The sequence below is a fragment of the Phaenicophaeus curvirostris genome, chromosome 21, assembly GCF_032191515.1.
Source record: "Phaenicophaeus curvirostris isolate KB17595 chromosome 21, BPBGC_Pcur_1.0, whole genome shotgun sequence".
Taxonomy (NCBI): domain Eukaryota; kingdom Metazoa; phylum Chordata; class Aves; order Cuculiformes; family Cuculidae; genus Phaenicophaeus; species Phaenicophaeus curvirostris.
The window spans coordinates 1,169,938-1,192,402 of NC_091412.1; the positions used below are offsets into that span (position 1 = coordinate 1,169,938).

The window sequence follows — 22,465 nt, forward strand, 5'->3', positions numbered from 1 at the left end:
CTACAAGAAGCAGGACAGAATGGCTCCAAAGATCCTCCATCTACTGGAGCCCAGCACAGGCACCACAAAAGCAGCGGCAAATAAGGTCACAGGATCCAACAGACATTCCCACAAACCTACAGCAAGGTAACTTGGGTCTCTTTCTTACTTTGGGTCCATTAGCTCTCCTACACTGAATGCAAGCAGACTGGTATTTTTAAGTCTTTCAGGAATTGTGCTAAATAAAGAGAAATGTCTCTAGAACATTTGGTATCAAATTGCTTCCAAACCCTTGGGGAAAAATCTTGGGATTGGTCCTAAACCATATTCCAGTCTGAAGAATCTGTCATAATATGGGAATGGTGCAAACCAAGGTTCAAAACAGTTGCCTTGCAGACACCCAGTAGAGGAGTCCTCGGGCACACCGGGAAGGTTGCCTAGGTCAGGATGCAATGATGTTGGTCACCACTGGGGATACACCATGGGATCCAGCTGGAAGAACAGCTGAGAAGACCATGCCTGAGCATTCATTTCCCCGTGGTTGCAAATCCGAAGGGGGAACTCACTGCACAGTTCTGTCTTATTCTAAAAAGGAAAGGGCACGGGGGACAGTTCACATATGGCTCTTGATTCTTGGCGAAAGACACCACAGGCTACTGGCCACAGCGAGAAAGAAGATCTCATCTTGGTAAGAAAGCCAGGGATAAGCCTTGGTACCACTTTGTTCCTGCTGAAAAGAAAATGGGACAAGGAAGGGAGAATGTCTGCAACAGGTACTTAGAATCATGAAGGTTGGAAAAGCTCATCTAGTCCAACCATCAGCCCAGCCCCACTGCACCCAATTCACTCTGAGAGTAAGAACTGGGATTTTAGGAGAGGAAACTGTTCTACATCAGCTTGAATTCCAACATGCAGAATATAAACATATCAGAGGAACCTGTGTTAGTTTGACTGGTGACACCTTGCTGCTCTGTGCAGCTGCAGCTCCAGGATCTCAACCCTGCCCCTCGCACTCTGCATTGCCTGAAGAAACGACCTGCGCCTCCAACAAGGGCTACACCGGGTCAAGGCCAGGAGCACAGATATAAAGGCAGGGCTGGCACTTTAAATAGAGGAGGCAACAGGGTCATGAGCCTCTGGGTCTTGATAAGAGGGAGAGGAAGGCAACGGGTACCCTGACACAGAGATTAATAACACAATTCGGAGAGACAGAGAGATCCCTCTAGGAGAATCAAGACCAGACAGATGTCTTCAAACTGATCTGACAAGGGGAAATGCTCACTGGGTAAGAGCTTTCTGCATGCCTAAATAACTGCCTATGTTCTTTTCTTACATTTCTATCAGCACAAGCCAGCAGACCTGTCAGCAACCAAACCAGGAAACAAATGGAGCTCCCAGTATTCACTCCAGCTGATTCTTCCTCCAAGTTCTCAGGCTACAGGCTGCGAGGGACAGAGAGGAAGGTATAAAGCCTGGACTGCAGGCCTAGGGAATGAAAAAATCAAGAGGACAACATCTAAAGAATCCCAGGATCAGTACCTGCTCTGAAGGGCTGGTGGAAAAACTCCATCTGTAAAATACAGGCGTGAAAATGGAGTCTGTCAGCACCCACTCGCACTGTCTGCTGAGGGGCCCCGCCATATCATGGTGTATTCCTAGTAGATGGAGAACAACAGGAGTTACTCTGCAGAGATGCCACCACTTCCAAAATTCAATTGCTTTCTGACCAGGATGAGCAAGAAGTCTCCTGTACACTAATATACTGCAGAGGCTGCAATCAGCCAGTTGTCCTTGCAGGAAGGACCAGTGTGTCCACAGCTCACTAAGCAGTATGGTAGGGACAAAACTTCTTCAGGGATCACAAACCCAGCAGCTTTACATGCAGAGATATTAAAGCCTTGCCTCACCATCAGTGAAAGTGGCGCACCCTGTCAGAAACAGGACTGGTCCCTCTGGAGAAGACGGAAGTAACAAAGCATTTATGATTCTGAATGAGAGGAAGGATTCAGCCTCAACACTTTTAGGAGAGAACACTGGGTCCCTTTCTTTTTGGGAAGAAAACACTGAAAGCGGAAATCACTTCCACAACATAACTATTTCTGTAGCTCTTGGCACAATTACAGAATCTATTTCTCCCTTTATCAATGTCCTACCAGCTCCCACCCTCAAGGAGAAAAAAAAAAGGGCAGGACTGAAACACAACAATTCATGGAGTTAATCTTGGTGCTCATTTCAAAGTCTCAAGGGAAAGCTAAGGATGCTACGTGCACTGGTGAGGTCCCTCGCAATCCTGAGTTAGATGTGCTACTAAAGAAACAAGAGACACACAGCAAGAGATCTGTCACAAAGAAATGACACTTCCTATGCACCATATCCTAAAATGAGTTATAGCTGAACTAGTCCTTGTATCCAAACCACAGAGTGTGCAGATATCCAAGGACTTCAGCACGGTCTCAGGGCTTCTCAGGGTGTGCAAGGACAACATGCAAAAAGCAGCCAAGGATGGACTTGTCCATAACCATCCATGCTCACAGGAATCCTTGAGATTAGAGAGATCAATGGCAATGGGCACAGAAGAGAATTCTGCAACAGGAACATCAGCTTCCTTAGCGGGGAGCTCTAGTAACTGGCTATTCCATGAAATAACTGCACTCAAGTTGTCATTTGTCTTTTTCTGGAAGCTTACTTGTACCTGGTGACAACTGTCAGACAGGGACCTTGCCAGCAGGCCCTTGGCCGGTCTAGAGCTTTAAGACCAGTCTTCCAGCTGAGGAAGCTCACTGCTTGTCTGCAGGAAAGGCTTTCAGGGGCCCTGAGGCTAAGTTAGAATCGGTTACATTTTCTTTGAAAACCTGCCCCTGTGCCTCTGTGCCCTCTGCTCGCTTCCAGGCAGCTGCCTCAGCCCCGCTATCCATACCGCGTCACCTCAAGACCCTGGCACCACCAACCTGTCTGGTGGAACAACACACGCAGGCACAACACTTGCAGGAAAAAACCACAACGCTGTGACTGTTCACAATGCTTCCTAGCAGGGACCAGAAATCACAGACATCAAAGATATTGAGACATAAAAGCTAGGCCAAAAAAACCCCATAAACTGACCAAGCTCAGAGACTTTTTTCTGAGTGGCAGGCAGGCAGTGGCATTTCTTTAGCTTGCCCATCTGCCACTTTCAGGACTTCCTTGTGCACCAGAATAAGACTCTGTGCCTAACGCTCCGCCGTGAATGCCTCTGTGAGCCTGTTGTCCAACTACTGTGGACGCCTAGGACTAAGCGACCATGAGATGATAAAATTTTCTGTTCTAGGTGAAGTGAAGAGGGTGGTTAGCAAGACGGTAGCATTAAATTTCTAGAGGGCAGACTTTGATCTCTTCAGCAGGCTGGTTGGTGAAGTCTCATGGGAGACAGCACTCAAGGGCAAGGGAGCCCAGGAGGGCTGGGAGCTCTTCAAAAGGGTGGTCCTAGCAGCTCAGGAGAAAGCCATCCCCGTGGGCTGGAAAAAAAGCCGGCAGGGTAGAAAGCCAGCTTGGTTGAATAGAGAGATCTTGAGGGATATCAAGAAGAAGAGAAATGTTTATGGCCTCTGGAAGAAGGGACAGGCCTCTTGGGTGGACTACAGGAGGGAAGTGAGATTGTGTAGGGAAAAAATCAGAAGGGCTAAGGCTCAGCTAGAAATTGGATTGGCCAAGTCAGTGAAAGATAACAAAAAATCTTTCTACAAATACATAAATAATAAAAGGCGGACTAGGGAGACCATACAGTCCCTATTGGACACAGAAGGAACAACAGTGACAGGGGATGAGGAAAAGGCTGAGGTACTTAATGCCTTCTTTGCCTCAGTCTTTAGTTGTAAGGAGGGTCGTTCCGTCTGTGTACTAACCCAGGAGCTAGAGGAGCATAATGAGGCTCCCGTGATCCAAGAGGAGGTGGTCAGAGCCTTGCTAGCCCGACTGGACAGCCACAAGTCTATGGGGCCGGACAGGATTCACCCTAGGGTACTGAAGGAGCTGGCGGATGTGCTGGCCAAACCCCTTTCCATCATCTTCCAACAGTCCTGGAAGACTGGGGAAGTCCCACTGGACTGGAGGCTGATGTTGTGCCGCAGGGAGGACCCAGGAAACTACAGGCCTGTCAGTCTGACCTCAGTGCCAGGGAAAGTCATGGAGCAGGTGATCTTGAGGGCTGTCATGAAGCACATGCAAGAGAACCGGGTGATCAGGCCCAGTCAACATGGGTTCACAAAAGGCAGGTCTTGCCAGACTAACCTGATTGCCTTCTATGACAAAGTGACTCGGCTGCTGGATGAGGGAAAGGCTGTGGATGTGGTCTTCCTGGACTTCAGCAAAGCCTTTGACACAGTTTCTCACAGCATTCTGCTTGAGAAACTGTCAGCCTCTGGCCTGGACAGGTGCACACTCTCCTGGGTGGAAAACTGGTTGGATGGCCGGGCCCAGAGAGTGGTGGTAAATGGTGTGAAATCCAGCTGGAGGCCAGTGACAAGTGGGGTTCCCCAGGGCTCGGTGCTGGGTCCAGCCCTGTTCAATGTCTTCATCAATGATGTGGATGAAGGCATTGAGTGCACCCTGAGCAAGTTTGCGGACGACACTAAGCTGGGTGGAAGTGTCGATCTGCTGGAGGGTCGGGAGGCTCCAAAGGGATCTGAACAGGCTGGACCACTGGGCTGAGACCAATGGCATGAGGTTTAACAAGGCCAAATGCCGGGTCCTGCACTTGGGGCACAACAACCCTGTGCAGTGCTACAGACTAGGAGAAGTCTGTCTAGAAAGCTGCCTGGAGGAGAGGGACCTGGGAGTGTTGGTTGACAGCGACTGAACATGAGCCAGCAGTGGCCCAGGTGGCCAAGAAGGCCAATGGCATCTTGGCTTGGATCAGAAACAGCGTGACCAGCAGGTCCGGGGAGGTTATCCTCCCTCTGGACTCGGCACTGGTGAGACCGCTCCTCGAATCCTGTGTTCAGTTCTGGGCCCCTCACCACAAGAAGGATGTTGAGGCTCTGGAGAGAGTCCAGAGAAGAGCAACAAAGCTGGTGAAAGCGCTGGAGAACAGGCCTTATGAGGAGCGGCTGAGAGAGCTGGGGGTGTTTAGCCTGGAGAAGAGGAGGCTGAGGGGAGACCTCATTGCTCTCTACAACTACCTGAAAGGACGTTGTAGAGAGGAGGGTGCTGGCCTCTTCTCCCAAGTGACAGGGGACAGGACAAGAGGGAACGGCCTCAAGCTCCGCCAGGGGAGGTTTAGGCTAGACGTTAGGAAAAAATTCTTTACAGAAAGGGTCATTGGGCACTGGCAGAGGCTGCCCAGGGAGGTGGTTGATTCACCTTCCCTGGAGGTGTTTAAGGCACGGGTGGATGAGGTGCTGAGGGATATGGTTTAGTGTTTGATGGGAACGGTTGGACTCGATGATCCGGTGGGTCTCTTCCAACCTGGTTGTTCTGTGATTCTGTGATACTGCTTTGAACAGATACAAACTGGCAGATCCATGCACACATCAGCTGTAGGATCTAGAGGAAAACTTCCCTCTCTCTTTCAAAACAACATTTTCCAGTTTGATTTCCTGACCTTTTTTCTCCGCATTGAAAGTAAACTCTCTTTCTTCACGAGGCCTCCCTGTTCTCTGCTCACATCACTCTCCTTGCTCAACACACAAATTAGATTACTTCTGCAATTTGTTGCATATTTCTTAGCCAATTATTCACTCACAAGAACTTCCTACTCATCCCAAGGCAGGCCCTGTAACAGCAGATCTTGGGAAGCAAGATTGTTCCCCTTAGTTTCACCCATAGTCTGTACTTGGGTTTATCACCCTCTCATTTCCTTCATTTAGACTCCACTATGGTTTTAATTAGGCCCTCTTACTTCTAACAGCTTCCTTATCCTGATGTGAACCAGACTGAGACCGTTTGGTTATTGTTGCTGCTGTTTTATACCCAAGTTTCCTCAACCCACTTTGCCAAAGGCAGGAGGCAGCACTTGCTTCGCTGGTCTCACAGGGGAGCTCTAAGACCACATCTCTGGAAGCACTGGATGCATTTGGCTGCCACTTTAAGCCTTTTCTTAAAAAAAACCCTCCAAGTTTCTTAATTATTTTTGTTGCTCTCTTTAAAAAACGTGAATACTGTTATGGTCACTTAATCAAGAAGTAACAAAACAAAATTCAGTCCTACGAGCGTACAGGACCTGGTTCAAGGAGCTGCTCCTCTAGGCTGTGCAACTCATTTCTCTACAAAGCACTCCTCTCTCTGTAACCACGCTCACCTCTCTCAGTGCATCCTTGAAAGCTGCCAGCCCAATTGAGCAATTCAATGCTGCAATATCAAACACTACACTTTGTCCAGTTCAGCCTGCACTTACAGAGATTCTGCATTACTTAACTCATCCAGTCTGCCTCCTCATTGTCTTCAGTTATGGCAATAAGCACTACTCATTTAAGCTATTGTTTTCTTTACGTCATTTGTCCTTCAGCTGGCACACATCTTGCCATCTCTGCTAAATGAAGATCAAGTATTAGAAAAGGTAGTTAAAGGGCAGAGAGGGCTCCCCCTCTGGATCACACTGCTCTCTACAATCTCCTGTTGAGCACCCGTACCCTAGCAAAGCCCAGCTGCTTGCATTTTGGCCACATGATGAGATGCACAAAGGACTCGACTGAGAAAAGGGGTGGAGAACTGCAGAGTGAAGGCAGGCAGAGGAAACTGCTACCTCCTGTGCCCTGCTAGCCACGAAAGAAGGAGCAGAGCAATGCCAAGAGTCAGCACTTGGTGGGGATGTTCAGATGAGTCAGGACATCCACACATTCCAGTCTGACAGTTCCTGAACAGGAACATCACTAGTAAAGCAGTTCTGACACACAGTTTCAGAGCTAAGCTCACAACCGATGACAGTTCTCAAAGACCAAGAAACCCTGCTGGTGTGTCAGCAGTGGAAGATGCTGGGAAAAAGCCACTGCTAAGAGGGGAGCTGCAGCACTTTGTGACAGATGCTGCTCAGGGTTATCTATAAGATGCAGCCGCTCACAGGCAGTTCAACAGGCAAAGCTGCAGCCAGTATTCTCTGGTGTGGCGACACTGCTGATCACTCCATGCCAGAGAGCAACAGTCAATGGAGGAGTTTTTCTTCAAGAATAAAAGACATTGGTGGGGTCAATTACCAGAGCGAGTCGCAAACATTCTCAGAGGTAGAGTGTTCAAATTTAATCCACTTTGATGGCTACTGCTCGGCACTGGGAAGTATTAAAGGGATAACAGGCTGTCAACATGAAAGGATTATTAGCAGGAACAAATCAATGCCATGACGTGGCGCTCAAGGAGAACAAGTGGACACCACCATGATCTGCTGCAAAGCCGAAGAAGAGGAGACTGATGAGGAGCTGAGGGATGGCTTTGCACATCTCACAAAGCATTTCCTGTGCTCCAGGATCCCACGTGCCACAATTCAGGTGTGCCGAGACAAACCATGAAGGAAAACCCAGTCACTTAGCTAGGGCACTGCTCCCCTCTTCCTTTTTTTTGTTAAAGTAACGCTTATCAATACTACAAAAAGCACACATTCTTTTAAATTAACAATTCTTCTGAATATAAAATATTTTAAAAGCATTACATCAAAGTAGTGTAATTTATCCTGGCTTTAAATCTGGTTGATCAGGTCAATTAGAATGGTTCCTTTGGCTCTTGGACTGGCTGCCCTATTAGTCACTCACTACTGGTAATAATTAATATCAGAGGCCTGAAGAGCTCCCAAACTAGTGCTGCTAGTACTTTGTGGTTATAAAGCAGGCGTTACCATAAGTTCTGTCCCTGCTTGGGCACAGTGGTCTCAGCGGGAAGGTCTGTGACATGCAGCGACCGGTGCAGTTTGCTCACCCTGCCGTCGGCAGCCGCATTCTTCCGCTTGTCTGCAAAAGAAAAGCACAATCTCAAATGTCTTTTTATTCACTTTCCTCCTCGGTGAGCATTTTGGGTTTTGCAAAACCCATCTCCAGTTACGTGTTGATCTTAAGCATCCAGGCCAGCAATACATCTGTCAGGGAACACGAACCCAGCATAGCCAACTGCTGAAGCTCGCTGGAGATGAATTTACAGAAACACCCACCAAAAAAGAGGTTTTTAAAGGAATTACTGCATCATAAAGCACATACACACAAGAACAAAAAGCGTTCCTACTTTTTCAAATACATAAAGCTAGTTCCACTCTTTAGCTCTACACTGACACCACTTCTAGAACTAAGTGAGTTATAAATAGGATGTGCTTTAAAGTTCTGAGTTTAAAGTTCTGCTCATTTAAGCTACTGCTTGTTAGCTTTCAAATGGAACATGCTGAACTGTTGCACACCAGCTGGAGAAATCTATAGGCAGCACTTGAGAAACAAATGCAGCTGGAATGAAGCTGGTGTGCATGACCACGGCTGGTCAGTATTTCATAGAATCAAAGAATAGTTTGGGTCAGAAGGGACCTCAAAGCCCATCCAGCCCCAACCCCTGCCATGGGGGCAGGGACACCTCCCACTGGATCAGGGGCTCCAAGCCCCTTCCAACCTGGCCTCGAACACCGCTCCAGAACTTCACTTGTCCTTGTACCTCACCTGTATATTCAGCATGAGGTGAGCAGCAGGCTGAGAGGACCTGCAAGAGGCTAAAACGACCTTAATCAGCACAGCTACAGGTACCTAGTCCTGCTTCATACTATTTCACAGACTCCTCTGGGACCCTTGCCACTGGTGGAGCATCAGCACCGTGATGGATAACCTTGCTCCTTGCAGTACACAGCTGACTGCTTGTCCAAGGAGTCCGACACTGCAGTTCCACAGATTCAGAGTAAACCAGCAGGGTTAGTCCACAGCTGACATGAACCCAACTGCTTTTGGGAGGTGACGGTACCCCACAGTCCTTATAACACTGCAGGTGCTCTCAAATCCTGCAGCAGCAGGAGGGAGAGCATCAGACTCTCCAGTGTGCAGGCGTCTGGAGTTTAAAAGTGGCTTAAACCAGGGTATCCTCACGAAAGCAGTCACACTAGACAGTTCCCTCTCACACTCACAAATCCATCCTCCCAGTCAGACAGTAGCAAAGCAAATACCCACAGAGATGCAGGTCAGTCATACCTCCAGGACTGTAGTCCTTCCTGCAATCTTTTTTCTGATGGGGAGGAACAAATCTGTAGTCTATACTGTCATGCACCCAGCCTTTCTCAATGAACAAGCCAGGCACCTCATCGGAAAACAGCCAATACCTGTAGGAAACACAAAGGTTATCAGGTACTTGTTTCCTCTTTGGGCTACAGTTACCCACATCCCTCTTTATTCACACAGAAGGGGAGAAGCACCCACATGCTTGGCTCAGCAAAACCTGTGTGCGAGTATCTCTTCAGTGTTAGCGCAGTTGAAAAACAAAAAGCTTTTATTCAAATCCATTCTGAAAGCATTCCTGTGCAACAAACATGGAAAAAAAGATGATGGTAACGAGGCTCTTGAGCACTGCTGCAAGGACTTGAAGCTCTGATGGCTTGTGGATTCTGCACTCTGCAGAAAGGCCTCAAAAAGCCAGCGATGCGAACCAGTGAAGGTGATTGCACTCCATATACAGACACCTCACTTCTGCTCTCCTCCACAGGTAACACAAAGGGTTCTCTCAACACCCTCCATATCGATCACTTCTTGGGGGCTGCTACCTGACAAAGCTCCTTTCAGATGGGAGAGCAGGCAGCTCAGGATCATCTCCTTTCCCACCTGTTATGATTACGATCAGTGCCGACCGGGGTTCTGCGCATCACCAGCTTTGCTTTGGCAATTCCATCCTGGAAGTTTTTCTCAGCTGCAGCTTTATGCTTCCGAATTCGTTCTTCCTCTGCTTCTTTCTCCATCCTCACTGTTGAAATTAGCACAAAGAAGCATTAGCTTTCTTTCATTGTATTCAGATATCAATGTTCTCTTCTATTTTACTACAGGACGGGGATTAAAAAAAAAAAAGTATTATTGATGACTTTGGTTAATATTCTTTTAGCAGTCACCCACCCTCATCTTACCGTGCATCCAATGTTCTAGAAAGCAACCCAAGAATTAAAAAGTCAAGTCATTAAGGATGAATGAGGTGAGGAAACAGTAAAGACCTGATAAAAACTGATTAGTCCTTGTTATTAGATTTTGTTCTACATCAACAAAGTAGCCTCTACTGCTGTACAATCTCATATAACAGTGGGGTCAAAGATCATTAACTCCAGCACAGGATCACAGAATGGTTTGGGTCAGAAGGGACCTCAAAGCCCATCCAGTTCCACCCCTTGCCATGGGCAGGGACACCTCCCACTGGATCAGGGGCTCCAAGCCCCATCCAACCTGGCCTTGAACCCCTCCAGGGATGGGGCAGCCACCACTGCTCTGGGCAACCTGGGCCAGGGCCTCCCCACCCTCACAGAAAAACATTTTGCCCTAAGATCTCATCTCAATCACCTCTCTTGCAGCTCAAAACTGTTCCCCCTCATTCTATCCCTGCACTCCCTGATCAAGGCTCCCCCCCAGCTTTCATTGAAGCCCCTTTCAGGACTGGAAGCTGCTCTAAGGTCTTCTCCAGGCTCAACAACCTAAACCCTATCAGCCTGTCCTTACATGGGAGGTTCTCCAGCCCTCAGGTCATCTCCGTGGCCTCCTCTGGACTCACTCCAATAGCTCCATGTCCTTCCTGTGCTGAGGACTCCAGAACCGTGTCTCAGGTGGTACTTTCCTCTCTAGCAGGCTCCATTAGATGTATAAGCTTCCAGCTCTCCAGTCTCCAGACTATGCAGGAGCTATGGCTCCATGGAGTGATAATGCGGAGAACAACTAGTAAGTGCTGCAGTAACATGGAAATCAAAGCGATGACTTCTACTACTACGAAAACGCAGAGATCAATCATGCTATTTCAACAGGATGTTCTGCACTAACTCCTTTTGAGCCAAGAAAGAACAAAAAATACATTCATGCTCTCTTACGCTGGATTCTTTTTTTTGAGCTGAGACCAGCTCAGTAGCACTGGCCATAATCCTGATAGGTTGAACTTGAAAGAATTTGGTGCTCCCAGTCTTACAGACGTTAGAGTGGTGAAAAGGAAACCTCTGCCTGTGAGATATAGATCTCTATACACGTGAGAGAGTAGTAGCTGATAGAACACCTACTGAGCAGTAGTTCATGAACCACTGCACAATATCTGTTTTGTCAGCAACTGCTCTGTTACTGCCCCCAGAGATACTAAGGTTATTAAAAGCAAATGCAGCTGAATTGGCATGAAAGCCACCACACTGCTAGAGCCCCCAGGAAGCCTGTGTGGCAGTAGAAACACACAAACACAGTTCTCATTGTGGTTAACCAGAACTATTTCTCACACACTGAAACCACACCAGCCCCTAAGGCTGTAGTCCTGAACAGCTCAGCTCTGAGCTGCTGACCCTGCAGCCCCAACGCCTGCACCATCAATGTTAACCAAAATCTTTGGTGCTTTGAGGGTACCTTTGTGCCTTGCAGCACCTGCTGAAGAGGCAAAAGAAGCCCTGGGTGCCTGAAACGTTGGGGTTTGCTATGTGGAAAGGCAGCAATATGAATTCAAACCTTAAGGGAAGGCTTAACCGCCACAGAGCTCTCTCCCCAAGCTTCCCTTGGGGAGTCCAAATGAACGAATTCGACTTCTCCAGAATGAAAGCCAAATGATTCCCGTCTCCATCAATGTCATAGTGCTTTTCTTCATATATAACTGGTACAAACTACTCTGGGAAAACATGTATCCCAAGGAGAAGTGTCCAAATTGCATTTCATTTTGCAGTAAAATCCTACCCTAAACTATAACATGGCAAGAACTGTGGCCAATATGCCACTCAGCTGTAGCCTGTTGGATGGTGGGTATTTGATTTTCCTGGAAAGCAGGACAACACTCCACACCACCAGCAGCTCATTGATACTTCTGAGACTCTCGGTTCTGAACAGAAGATCTAGAAGGACTGTTTACTTTCACTGTGAGGCAGTGTTGTGTCCACTCTATTTCCTTAGGAGCCTCAGGGTACTCTGTGCCTTTTACCTACTCCTGATCTCCTAAAGCAGACACTCCCAAATTCCAGCTAAGGTGGATAAGCCAGGCTCGATGCTAGACTCTTGCCCCTCAGCAGTTTCAGAAGGGAAATAACAACCTGGCTGAGCTCTGCTGTCACTGCCATCTGCCCAGCACACACACTCACAACGAAAAAAGATAATAAAAATCCCTGAAATGCACTTTGCTCTTCATATTCCACATTCCTTAGCAAAAAGCGCTGTTTACAGAGGGGACACCCAGAGTTCAGTATTGCAACTCTTGATTTACAGAGGTTTGAGTGGACAGCCTGTACTTATTCAACTCCACAACTAATTCTTTAAATGGAGAAAACATGATTTTTTTTTCCCAAGTCCTTATCTGAGAGAAAAGCTGCCAGCATCAACCTCAACACATGTGCCAGCCAGGACAGCAGCAGCGGCAGGAACTGGCTCTTAGGCAGGAAATTCCTCCCCTCTAAGAGCCAGAAGATGTTTGGACATAGACAAATATTTCATTTGTTTTCTGTCCTCCTGCCCTCCTGGTCCTGACAGCAGTGGGAGGGAATGAAAGAAAATACAAAACCTAGAAGCAGTTACTACTTTCCTAACATTCCAGATTTTGAACTCCCATGGGAACCACAGCAACTGAATTCTACCTTCTCCAGGGAACAAATCCCTTAATACTAGGTAATGTTTCTGAAAACGGACTGTCAAATCAGACACAAACTCATTCCCCTTTATTTCACAGAATGGTCTGGGTCAGAAGTGACCTTAGCGCCCAGCCAGTCCCCCCCCTGCCATGGGCAGGGACACCTCCTGCTGGATCAGGGGCTTCAAGCCCCATCCAACCTGGCCTTGAACCCCTCCAGGGATGGGGCAGCTACCACTGCTCTGGGCAACCTGAGCCAGGGCCTCCCCATCCTCACAGAAAAACATTTCTTCCCAAAATCTCATCTTGATCTCCCCTCTTGCAGCGCAAAGCCAGTGCCCCTCATCCTATTCACCGCCCACTCTGATCCAGAGCCCCTCCCCAGCTTTCCTGGAGCCCCTTTCAGGACTGGAAGCTGCTCTAAGGTCTCCCCACAGCCTTCTCTTCTCCAGGCTCAACAACCCCAATTCTATCAGCCTGTCCTTGTACAGGAGGTTCTCCAGCCCTCACATCATCTCTGTGGCCTCCTCCGGACTCTCTCCAACAGCTCCATGTCCTTCCTGCGCTGAGGACTCCAGAACTGGACACAGGACTTTACAAGACACAATGTCTCTACTCTCCTGCTATTTTTCTTACCTCTCATCTGTATTTCTTGTTGCTCCCTCTCTTTCTTGGCTTGGATTGCCAGAAGGCGCCTGCTCTTCACAGCACTGATCATATCATCAGCCTCTATTTCCACCCGGTGCTCTACTTTCATCATCTCAGTTTTTTTCTTTTCGTTTCTTCCCATCATATTCTCATCTTTCCCATTCTCCTTGTTCTTAGCCACCATCTCTTTTCGCTTCTGTTTTTCTGCTCTCTTCTTGTCGTTTTCTTCCTTTAGGACCGCTAAGCGTTCCTTCCACAGCTCAGCTGATGTTTGCTGCTTGGCTTCCACGTGGTCTTGTACCGAGTATGTCATTAGAATCCGGTGGCACAGTGCTCCAAGTATCCGCAATTTCTCTTCAGGAGTCAACTCGAAGAACTCAGACGTCTCCAGTTTCTCCAAAAATTCATCCTGTACTTCATTATCCTCAAAAGCTGCAGAATCCTTGCTTTCATCTACGTTATCTGAGACCTCGCTTTCTTCCTGCACATCAGACTTGCGCAGGCACAAGCGAACCAACTCGGAAGCAGAGTGCAGAGTGAGTGGTATTTCGGAAAGCCTCATTCCCAGCTCTGCATAATCCTCAGCAATTTCATCCTGCAGCAGGGTCTGCAAGAGAATGACCAGTACTCGGTTCAAATAGAGGAAGCCTCCCTTCTCTGCACAAAGTGCTTCCATCAGGGAAACTGCCGTGATGGGATACTGAGCATCTGGCATCAATAAGCCTGAGTAACAGCTCAGGAACTCCACCACCATGGCGACATCCCCAAAGAGCGTGTTCGGAAGTCCTTCTGGAGTATCCACCAGTTTAAAAGTAGGCAAGGCCTTCCCTTTAAGATCTTGGTCCTCAAATCTTTTCTGTTTTTCCAGTTTTTCCTTCATCTCCTTCTCCTTCCGCTCCTTTGCTCTCTCCTTGAGTTTCTCTTTCACCTTCTCCCTTTTCTTCTTCATGTACTCCTTCCGCTGTTCCTCTGTCATGGTGGCCCATTTCTTCCTGTGCTCCAGAAGCTCATAGCGCTTCTGTACTAACCCTCGTAGATCCTCAGGCAGACGGGCACGATCCTCATTAGAGAGTAACCTGGCTGTTTTGGAGATGATGCAGGAAAGGGCACTTTTTTTGTCCTCCCGATCCTTGTTTTCTTTGTAGTAGGCAATGAGATGGAGCGCTGCAGGAGGCAGATGCTTCTGGGGCTTGCTGGAAGACCTAGGGGTGCCTCCAGAATTCCTGGGAGTCCTGGACACCTTAGTGGTACCTTTAGCCATGTCCAGTAGTGTCATTTGTTTCATTTTCATCTTAGGGGTCTTCAAACCTTTCCTAGGAGATTTAGACTTCCCAGATGTCTTCTGCCCATTCAGAACCCTTTTGCCTCTCTGCTTTTTGTCCAAGGATTTGTTGCTGCCCTTCCCCAGTCGGCTCCTCTTTGGAATGTGGAAGTTTGAACCAAGTTTAGCAGGTGACATAATTTTCATCACCTCTTCCAGCTCCTCTTTAGGACATTTTGAATTCTTAGAGTTTTTCACATTCAGTGGGGAACCAATGATACATTTCTCCAAGTGCACGTGGCACCACAGCGTAGGGCTCAGGGGCTGGGCCAGCGATGATCCATCGGTTTTGGATTTCTTAGGTTTTCTATCAGGTGACTGAGAGCTCTTCCTCTTGGTTGAGGGGTTGAGAGTCATATACTGAAATGAAAGAAAGAATGATTTTAGAGTCATTGAATGTCTCAAGTTGGAAAAGACTCACAAGGATCATCAAATCCAACCCCTGTCCCTGCACAGGACAATCCCAACATTCACACCGTGGGGCTGAAGGCCTCGACTTCTGGAATATTGTCAGCCTTGGCACCGTGACTGCTTCCCTTGGGAGCCATTTCAGGGCTCCATCACCCTCTAGGGGAAGAACCTTTTCCTCATGCTCAACCTAACCCTTTATATATATATAAATAAATATATATTTATATATACAAAAATATAAAAATATAAATTTATAGAATTACTATATTCATATTAATATTCAAAGGCCAATAAAGGCTATCTAGATACTTTTCTGCTGAGTATTTTTGCCCACGCTTATTTTCAATTTATCTTTCCCAGTGAACAACCAGCACTCAATACACTGAGGGATGCAGGCTTCAACAACAGTTTTCAATACGCGGTGTTGCAGTCGTTATGTCAATTATAAGAGCAGGAATTCATTCCAGAAAGCTCACATTTAACTTCCTAAACATGAAACACTACAGAGAATATTCAGTGCTTCCTACTACATCACATAAACCCATGCTGTTACTCTTTAAAATGTTGCAGGGAGGAAGTTTGTTCGGAAAATGCTGACAATCATTTTAAAAGCTCTTCTCCTGCTCCAGGATTTCTTAGAGAGCTACAGAGGGTTCAGTCCTGCTCCCCGAGAGGAAGAGTGAAGGAGCACAGAGGTGATGGTGACAGGAACCCAAGGACTGGTCTCTGAACTGCCTGAGAGGGTCTGGCATGAAGATGAGACAGGATTCAGTTCTGAAGGGATGTGATAGAATGCCTGACTGGTGTTAAGCTGCTGAAATAACCTACCTGACAGGATGCTCAACACAGAACAGTTAGTCCTGCAGTGCTCTTCGGCACTGGGTTGATCTCAGCACCTCAAACACAGTTTCAGGAGGCACCCAAAAGAGTGGGCCTTCCTGCTCTGCACCTCGGAGCTGATTTAAGCTTGGGAGCACCAAAGCCCAGCTGGCACACTAAAGCCCCTGGCAAGGCAAGCCTGATAAAGGCAGGGAATGGGTGAGAAAGCAAAGGAGACACTTTGAAGAACTCTCACCTTATGTGGGTTAATCAAGAAGTCACTGAATTTACTGGGGAGAGAATACTTTGTCACCAGCTCATCCTCCACCACCCACGGGGCGTTCTCACACGTGCCAGCCCGTAGTGCGTTATGGCGGATGAAGTATCTCAGGATCTCCTTGTTGGGAGGACGCTCCGTACGGACCAAGCTGTCTGCTGGGACATTGCTGATGATCTTGGAGATAATAAACAGACTGTCAATATGTAACTTCTAGCCCCATTATAAACACATTTCGCATGACTGAAAGGACCATTGCACTGCTTCGCGCCCACAAACTCCTCACTCTTTCAAAGCTCTCTTGGAAAGACTCAAACGAAAAAAAAAAAAAACAGGAGTTGCAGAACTGAGATGCAAAACAGAGCTCGGTAGGAGATTCAGTCAGGAAAAAAGTGAAAAAAGTGAGTTTATGTTGCAGAATTTTTGCCGAAGTCCACAGCTTTACCTCTGCCCTTCCTCCAGCATGAGATTGCTACAAACTAAATACTTGTACATACTGTGCTTATTTAATGTTTGATGTTTTTCCTGGGACTAGAGTAACTCTGCGAGTGGTGCTCATTACGCTGAGGTCAGCACAGCCTCTTGTCAAATTAGCAAACAGATGACAAAATGCTACAGAGCTGCCCAAAGCCCAGTGACCTACGACTCTGAGAGCAGCTCATAGAGTGGCTTGGGTTGGATGGGACCTCAAAGCCCATCCAGTTCCACCCCCTGCCATGGGCAGGGACACCTCCCACTGCATCAGGGGCTCCAAGCCCCATCCAACCTGGCCTTGAACCCCTCCAGGGATGGGGCAGCCACCACTGCTCTGGGCAACCTGGGCCAGGGCCTCCCCACCCTCACAGCAAAACATTTCTTCCCAAAATCTCATCTCAATCTCCTCTCTTGCAGCTCAAACACATTCCTCCTCATCCTGTCCCTGCACTCTCTGACCCAGAGCCCCTCCCCAGCTTTCCTGGAGCCCCTTTCAGCACTGGAAGCTGCTCTAAGGTCCATGTCCTTCCTGTGCTGAGGACTCCAGAACTGGACACAGGGCTCCAGTGGGGGTCTCACAGAGCAGAGGGGCAGAATCCCCTCCCTACCTGCTGCTTTGGATGCAGCCCAGGACATGGTTGGTTTCTGGGCTGTGAGCTCATGTTACCGGCTCATGTTGAGCTTCTCCTCCCCAGGCACCCCAAGTCCTTCTCCTCAGGGCTGCTCCCAATCCATTCTCTGCCCTGCCTGTGGCTGTGCTTGGGATTGCCCCGAGAGGAACAACAAGAGCAGCAACTGCCAGTCATGATTTAGCTACGTTTCATTAGGCGCCTGATTAGATAACAGTCCATTAACAGCAACAGCTCTAAAGCTGCTGTAGCACCATGACTCGGTGCGTACCAGCACATGGTTACCAGGGAATTGTCAGGCGCACAGAACCCAATTAAGCATTTTAACAGCCAGGCTGGTCAGCTTCTCAAACCCAGCCATACTGTGTCCAATGCCATGACTCTGTGACAAAGTTCAACGTTGTCCTGTGCAGACATGCCAATAGTGATGATTTAATGAAACTTGAGTATTCATGTCATAATAATAAGGATTCAAGCGAACAACTCACCTTATCTTCATTTTTCAGCTTCACATCATATTTGTGTGGCAGGAACTTAGGTGGAACCCACTTCCTTTCTTCCTTCTTCAAAGAAGTAGGAAGCTTCCGAGGAGACCTACGTGCTCGATCACCTGATAAAGCAAGGGAAGATATTAAGTGTGTTAGTATTAGAGTCCAAATTAAGAGTAAAGGAATCCAGGCCATTGCTGCCCTGGACACTCCACCCCTTGGTACCTCAGTGTATGGGTTTTTGGAATTATCCTGAAGATGCAGGCTGGGCACGGTGTCCCTAAACAGCTCTGAGGTAGGACGTAACACCTGTCTTCAAGGAGTATAAAGGAGCACTTGCAGTATTTAAACCCATCTCTCTACAGAGCTGCAACAACATATGCGAAGAGAGGAAAATGGCTGTAGAATTAACGAATCATAGAATTCATTTGGGTTGGAAGGGATCTTAAAGATCACCCAGTTCCATCCCCCTGCCATGGGCAGGGACACCTCCCACTGGATCAGGTTGCTTAAAGTCCTGTCCAACCTGTCCTGGGAAGGGGAGGCAGGTTTCATAACCCAACCAGTCGCCTGCTGCAGGAAGCCATGCTGAGAGCCAGAGCCATCTCTGCCATGCCACACTGCAAATAATTCTACTGCAGGAATTCTAGATCGAAGTAACTTCAAAAATCATTTTACTTTGGTGGCCATTAATTGTTTTGCAATTATGAGCCCTATGTGTGTGGGCTGGTTTAGCTGGAGGTTTCAAGTACACTTATACAGCCAATCTTTTTATTTGAGAGATGTGACTGAAAGACTACAAAGGCGTTGCATCTTCTTGCTAGCTGATGTTGAGTCCATTATTGCTATATTCAGGCTGCAAATGTCAATAGTTTATGACAAAATCCAAGCTTACTGAAGAAAGCAGCTCCCTAATGTTGTTACATTTGTTGCTATGACTAAAACAAAACACCAAAGCAAGCATGATAGAGGAGAATAATTATCTCCTAAGCATATACAAAATACAAAGAGATGCCAGACCCAACTCAGACCTTGAAATATCTCTCTCTGTCACTGTCACGTTATAAGCCCTACAGCATTTAAGCTCCAGCACCTTTACAGCTTACATGGTATAAACCCGAGTCCTGCCCCACCTGCCTCCATCCCCTCCAGAAACACTCTGCTTGGTTGGGAACTGGTCACAGACGATGCGGGCTCACTGCACCAGACACACAAATGTGCAGCTCCTTACATTGCAGATAATGCAGCGTGGAATCCTCTGCTCCAACCACTGCTCATCAGAGTGTTCCTTTAAAATAGCCTCCCCTGAATTTTGTACCAGTGACAGTATGTGTGCAAGGAGACCAATCCTCTCACCACAGGTCAGGTGAGACAAAACTTCCACCTGCTTTAGTTCCACATTTGTATTAGAAAATCTTGGTAAGTTCACAAGGGCTGAATTATGTTTTTCTGCTCAACAGCACAATGGAAAGTGCATACATGACACAGCTCTGTAAGAGAGCTGCTTTGAGATCTGCCTCCACGTATTTTAAGCCATTACCTGCGCTGGACCTGCGTACCACGCACAGCAAGTTCACAGTTAAGAAGTCATGGCTGCCTCGTCCCTGGAGAGGTTCAAGGCCAGGCCAGATGGTGCCTTGAGCAACATGATCCAGTGGGAGGAGTCCCTGCCCATGGCAGAGGGTGGAACTGGATGGGCTTTGATGTCCCTTCTGATCCAAACCATTCCGCAACTATGAAATAACAACGTGTTGCTTAGTCCTGCCTCTGAAGGACTCTGACACTGCTGCCTCTGCACAGGCCTGTGATGACCTCTCCTTTGATTTACTTTCCAGCTTCTAGAAACAGGGCTGACTACATTAATTCCACCAAACAGCAGCCAAATACTTGGGGGGGGCTAGACGGAACCACCATGCATTCCTTCCTAAAAAGTTATTTCACAAAAAGCACACTTCAAATACCTTTGTTGTTGTGTTGTGCTGTAATAAAACTTAGTCACTATACTACCAGGATCTCATCAAGCATCCATACGCTGTTGTCTCCTTCTATTCAACACTAGTTTTGGGTTTTCCAAAGCAGTATTAGTTCCAGAACCTGCCTTCAGCAGCTCACCATCTGAGTTCAGGAGAAACTAAGCCTCTCATCTCTGCAGAGTTTCCAGAGTTCAACCCCTTAAGCAACTGAAAATACAAACCCACTTCAGACTACACATATGATGCAATAAAGCTGCTATAAAGCAATTATTTCTTGTTTCTGAAGCACAAACTCCTAACCAGAGGAGCTGAAACACTCTCTCTTCTCCTGTTTTCCATGAGCATCACCAGCAAGTTGGACATCAGCTTTAGTGAAAATATTACGGTGAACCCTGCCCCCTCGTGTGCACAGAGAGATACAGCTCCTACCTCACATACAGAACCTCTTATTATCTCCAAATGAATCCCAGAATGAGATAAAGTCCAACTGTACCTGTCCACTACTGAGCCATCCCCGAGCATCTCATCTGCACACCTTTTAAACACCTCCAGGGATGGCGACTCCACCACTGCCCTGGGCAGCCTCTGCCAGGGCTGAGAAACCTTTTGGCAAAGAAGTTTTTCCTAATACCCCATTTAACCCTCCCCTGGCACAACTTGAGGCCATTCAGTCTTGTCCTATCCTTTATCACTTGGGAGAAGAGCCCAGCGGCCACCTCACCACAACCTCCTTTCCAGGAGCTGCAGAAAGCAATGAGGCCTCCCCTCAGCCTCCTCTTCTCCAGGCTGAACAGCCCCAGGTCCTTCAGTTGCTTCCAGAACCTCTGGGCTTCAGCCCCTTCCCCAGCTCCATTCCCTTCTCTCTACATGCTCCAGACCCTCAATGTCTTTCTTGTAGTGAGGGGCCCAAAACTCAAGCCAGGACTCAAGGTGAAGCCTCACCAGCGCCGCACACAGGAAGGACAACTTCCCTGGTCCTGCTGACTACGCCACAGCTGATCCAAGTCAGGATGCTGTTGGCTTTCTTGCGCACCTGGGCCACTGCTGGCTTGTTCTCAGCCGCTGTCGACCAACACCCCCAGGCTCTTCTCTACCAGGCAGCTTTTCAGCTGCTCTTCCCCAAGCCTGAAGCATTTAAAACAGGCAACAACAGCTGAAAGCCTACAACACTGCTGCTACCAAAGCTAATGATGACAACTGCAGGATGTTCATGACTGACACTATTTAAACATCACAGAAAACATCCACAGCCCAGGCCACGCAAATTGAAACACTTCCAGGTGCTACCTACCGGCACGCTGTCTTACTACTTACTCATACTTTCTCTCCTGTTGTCATCCTCCTTCAGGATAGATTCCTTCTGGTTGTCCTGGGCTGCCTGGCCAGAGTTCTCCTTGTCACTGGATGGGGAATCACAGGCTCCGTCAGATTTCTTTTCCGAGGCCTCTTCATCAGTTTTCTCCAGGGGATGTATCTTCACAACTTTCACAGGCAACACTTTCTCCTTACCAACCTGCATGGAAATAGTGATGAAAACAGAACCTGAGCCAGATACGTGCACTAATGAGCTTCAACAGATGAAGAAGGGAAACAAAAGCAGCTGAGATTACCTACACATTGCAGTTTGACAAAACTCTTAATTGACATCCTCCTTGAGAGAAGCTCATGATCCCTCTCATGAAACAATTACAGGGTTTCTTTTTACCACTCCTGCCTGAAAACTCTGTACAAATTGCCAAGAGAGAATTGACAGCCCACAAGTTTGCCCTGCGTTTGGTAATGATGCTCTCTCAGCCTAAAGACAGTGTGTGTGCAAGGTGCCAAGCATGCTGTCAGTAGCCCCAGCTGAGAGAATACATCCTGACCACACCACTAACAGAGAGCATTTGGTTTAAAATAACGGAAACTTGTAAGTCTGAGTTTTCCCACCACTTCAAGTTTTGAAGGGAATTTTCTAATCATTAGACCATCGTTAGAGATTTGTAAGCAGTTGCCTTCAAGCTGCAGTTTAAGACGATTTTTCCTTTGGGGAACACTTTAGGGGAAAAGCTAATAGCAGTTTATCATTTTTAACTTCTTTTAAACTATGTATTTTTACATATATTTCAATCTATACACAGACCAACATGTACTCAAGCAGTATCACAAACACATCTCTATTTCCCTATGTACACCCAGTCATTTTTCTCTAGCTATCAGCATCTGCTGGGGAATCGTTGTGCATTCCAAAAGCAGGTGCTCTCGCTGGGATTCCACAGAAAAGGAATTCTGCCCCCTTTCTGACAATATAAGTGGCTAACACATTCTTCCCATCTCCTGCCTTTAGGTATCCAAACCCGGACCTGTGCAAAAGCACGGGATACAACGGAACACAGATTCTTACCTCAAAGTCACACTCTTCTCCCACTGCAAACTTGGTCATGATCTCCAGCCAGGCTGCATCCACCAGCTTTTCCAAGGAGACAGTGTTGTGGTGGACGATTTCCAGGACCAGTTTCTCATACCAGATGGGGAACTCCTCCTTCAAGCTGATCGAGCACATTAGAGGTTTTCATTATTCAGGGAATAAAAGCCAAAACACAAAGCAGCCTCCCATTGTCTGGGAACATCCTCCCATTGCGCAATTCTGGGAACATCAGCAGCCAGGACAATGCTGGAGGTAGCCACCACATTAGCATGCAAACACCAAAGGTCTTTTTGCTGCTCCAGCACTCCCCCCAAGTCCTAAACGGCATGACAATACCAACTGTCCT

General features: G+C 47.6%; 1 protein-coding gene across 1 annotated transcript in view; it reads right to left on the minus strand.

Annotated features, from left to right (window-relative positions):
• The window catches only part of BAZ1B (bromodomain adjacent to zinc finger domain 1B), a 48,737-nt gene that overhangs the window by 16,793 nt on the left and 9,479 nt on the right, over positions 1–22,465 (minus strand). Inside the window, exons 3-10 of the mRNA XM_069874144.1 lie at positions 22,096–22,240; positions 21,027–21,225; positions 17,740–17,861; positions 16,128–16,325; positions 13,309–15,001; positions 9,720–9,858; positions 9,096–9,223; positions 7,778–7,889 (exon numbers count right to left, since the gene is read on the minus strand). Coding sequence (XP_069730245.1) covers positions 7,778–7,889; positions 9,096–9,223; positions 9,720–9,858; positions 13,309–15,001; positions 16,128–16,325; positions 17,740–17,861; positions 21,027–21,225; positions 22,096–22,240 — 2,736 coding nt within the window. The remainder of the gene's footprint in view (positions 1–7,777; positions 7,890–9,095; positions 9,224–9,719; positions 9,859–13,308; positions 15,002–16,127; positions 16,326–17,739; positions 17,862–21,026; positions 21,226–22,095; positions 22,241–22,465) is intronic.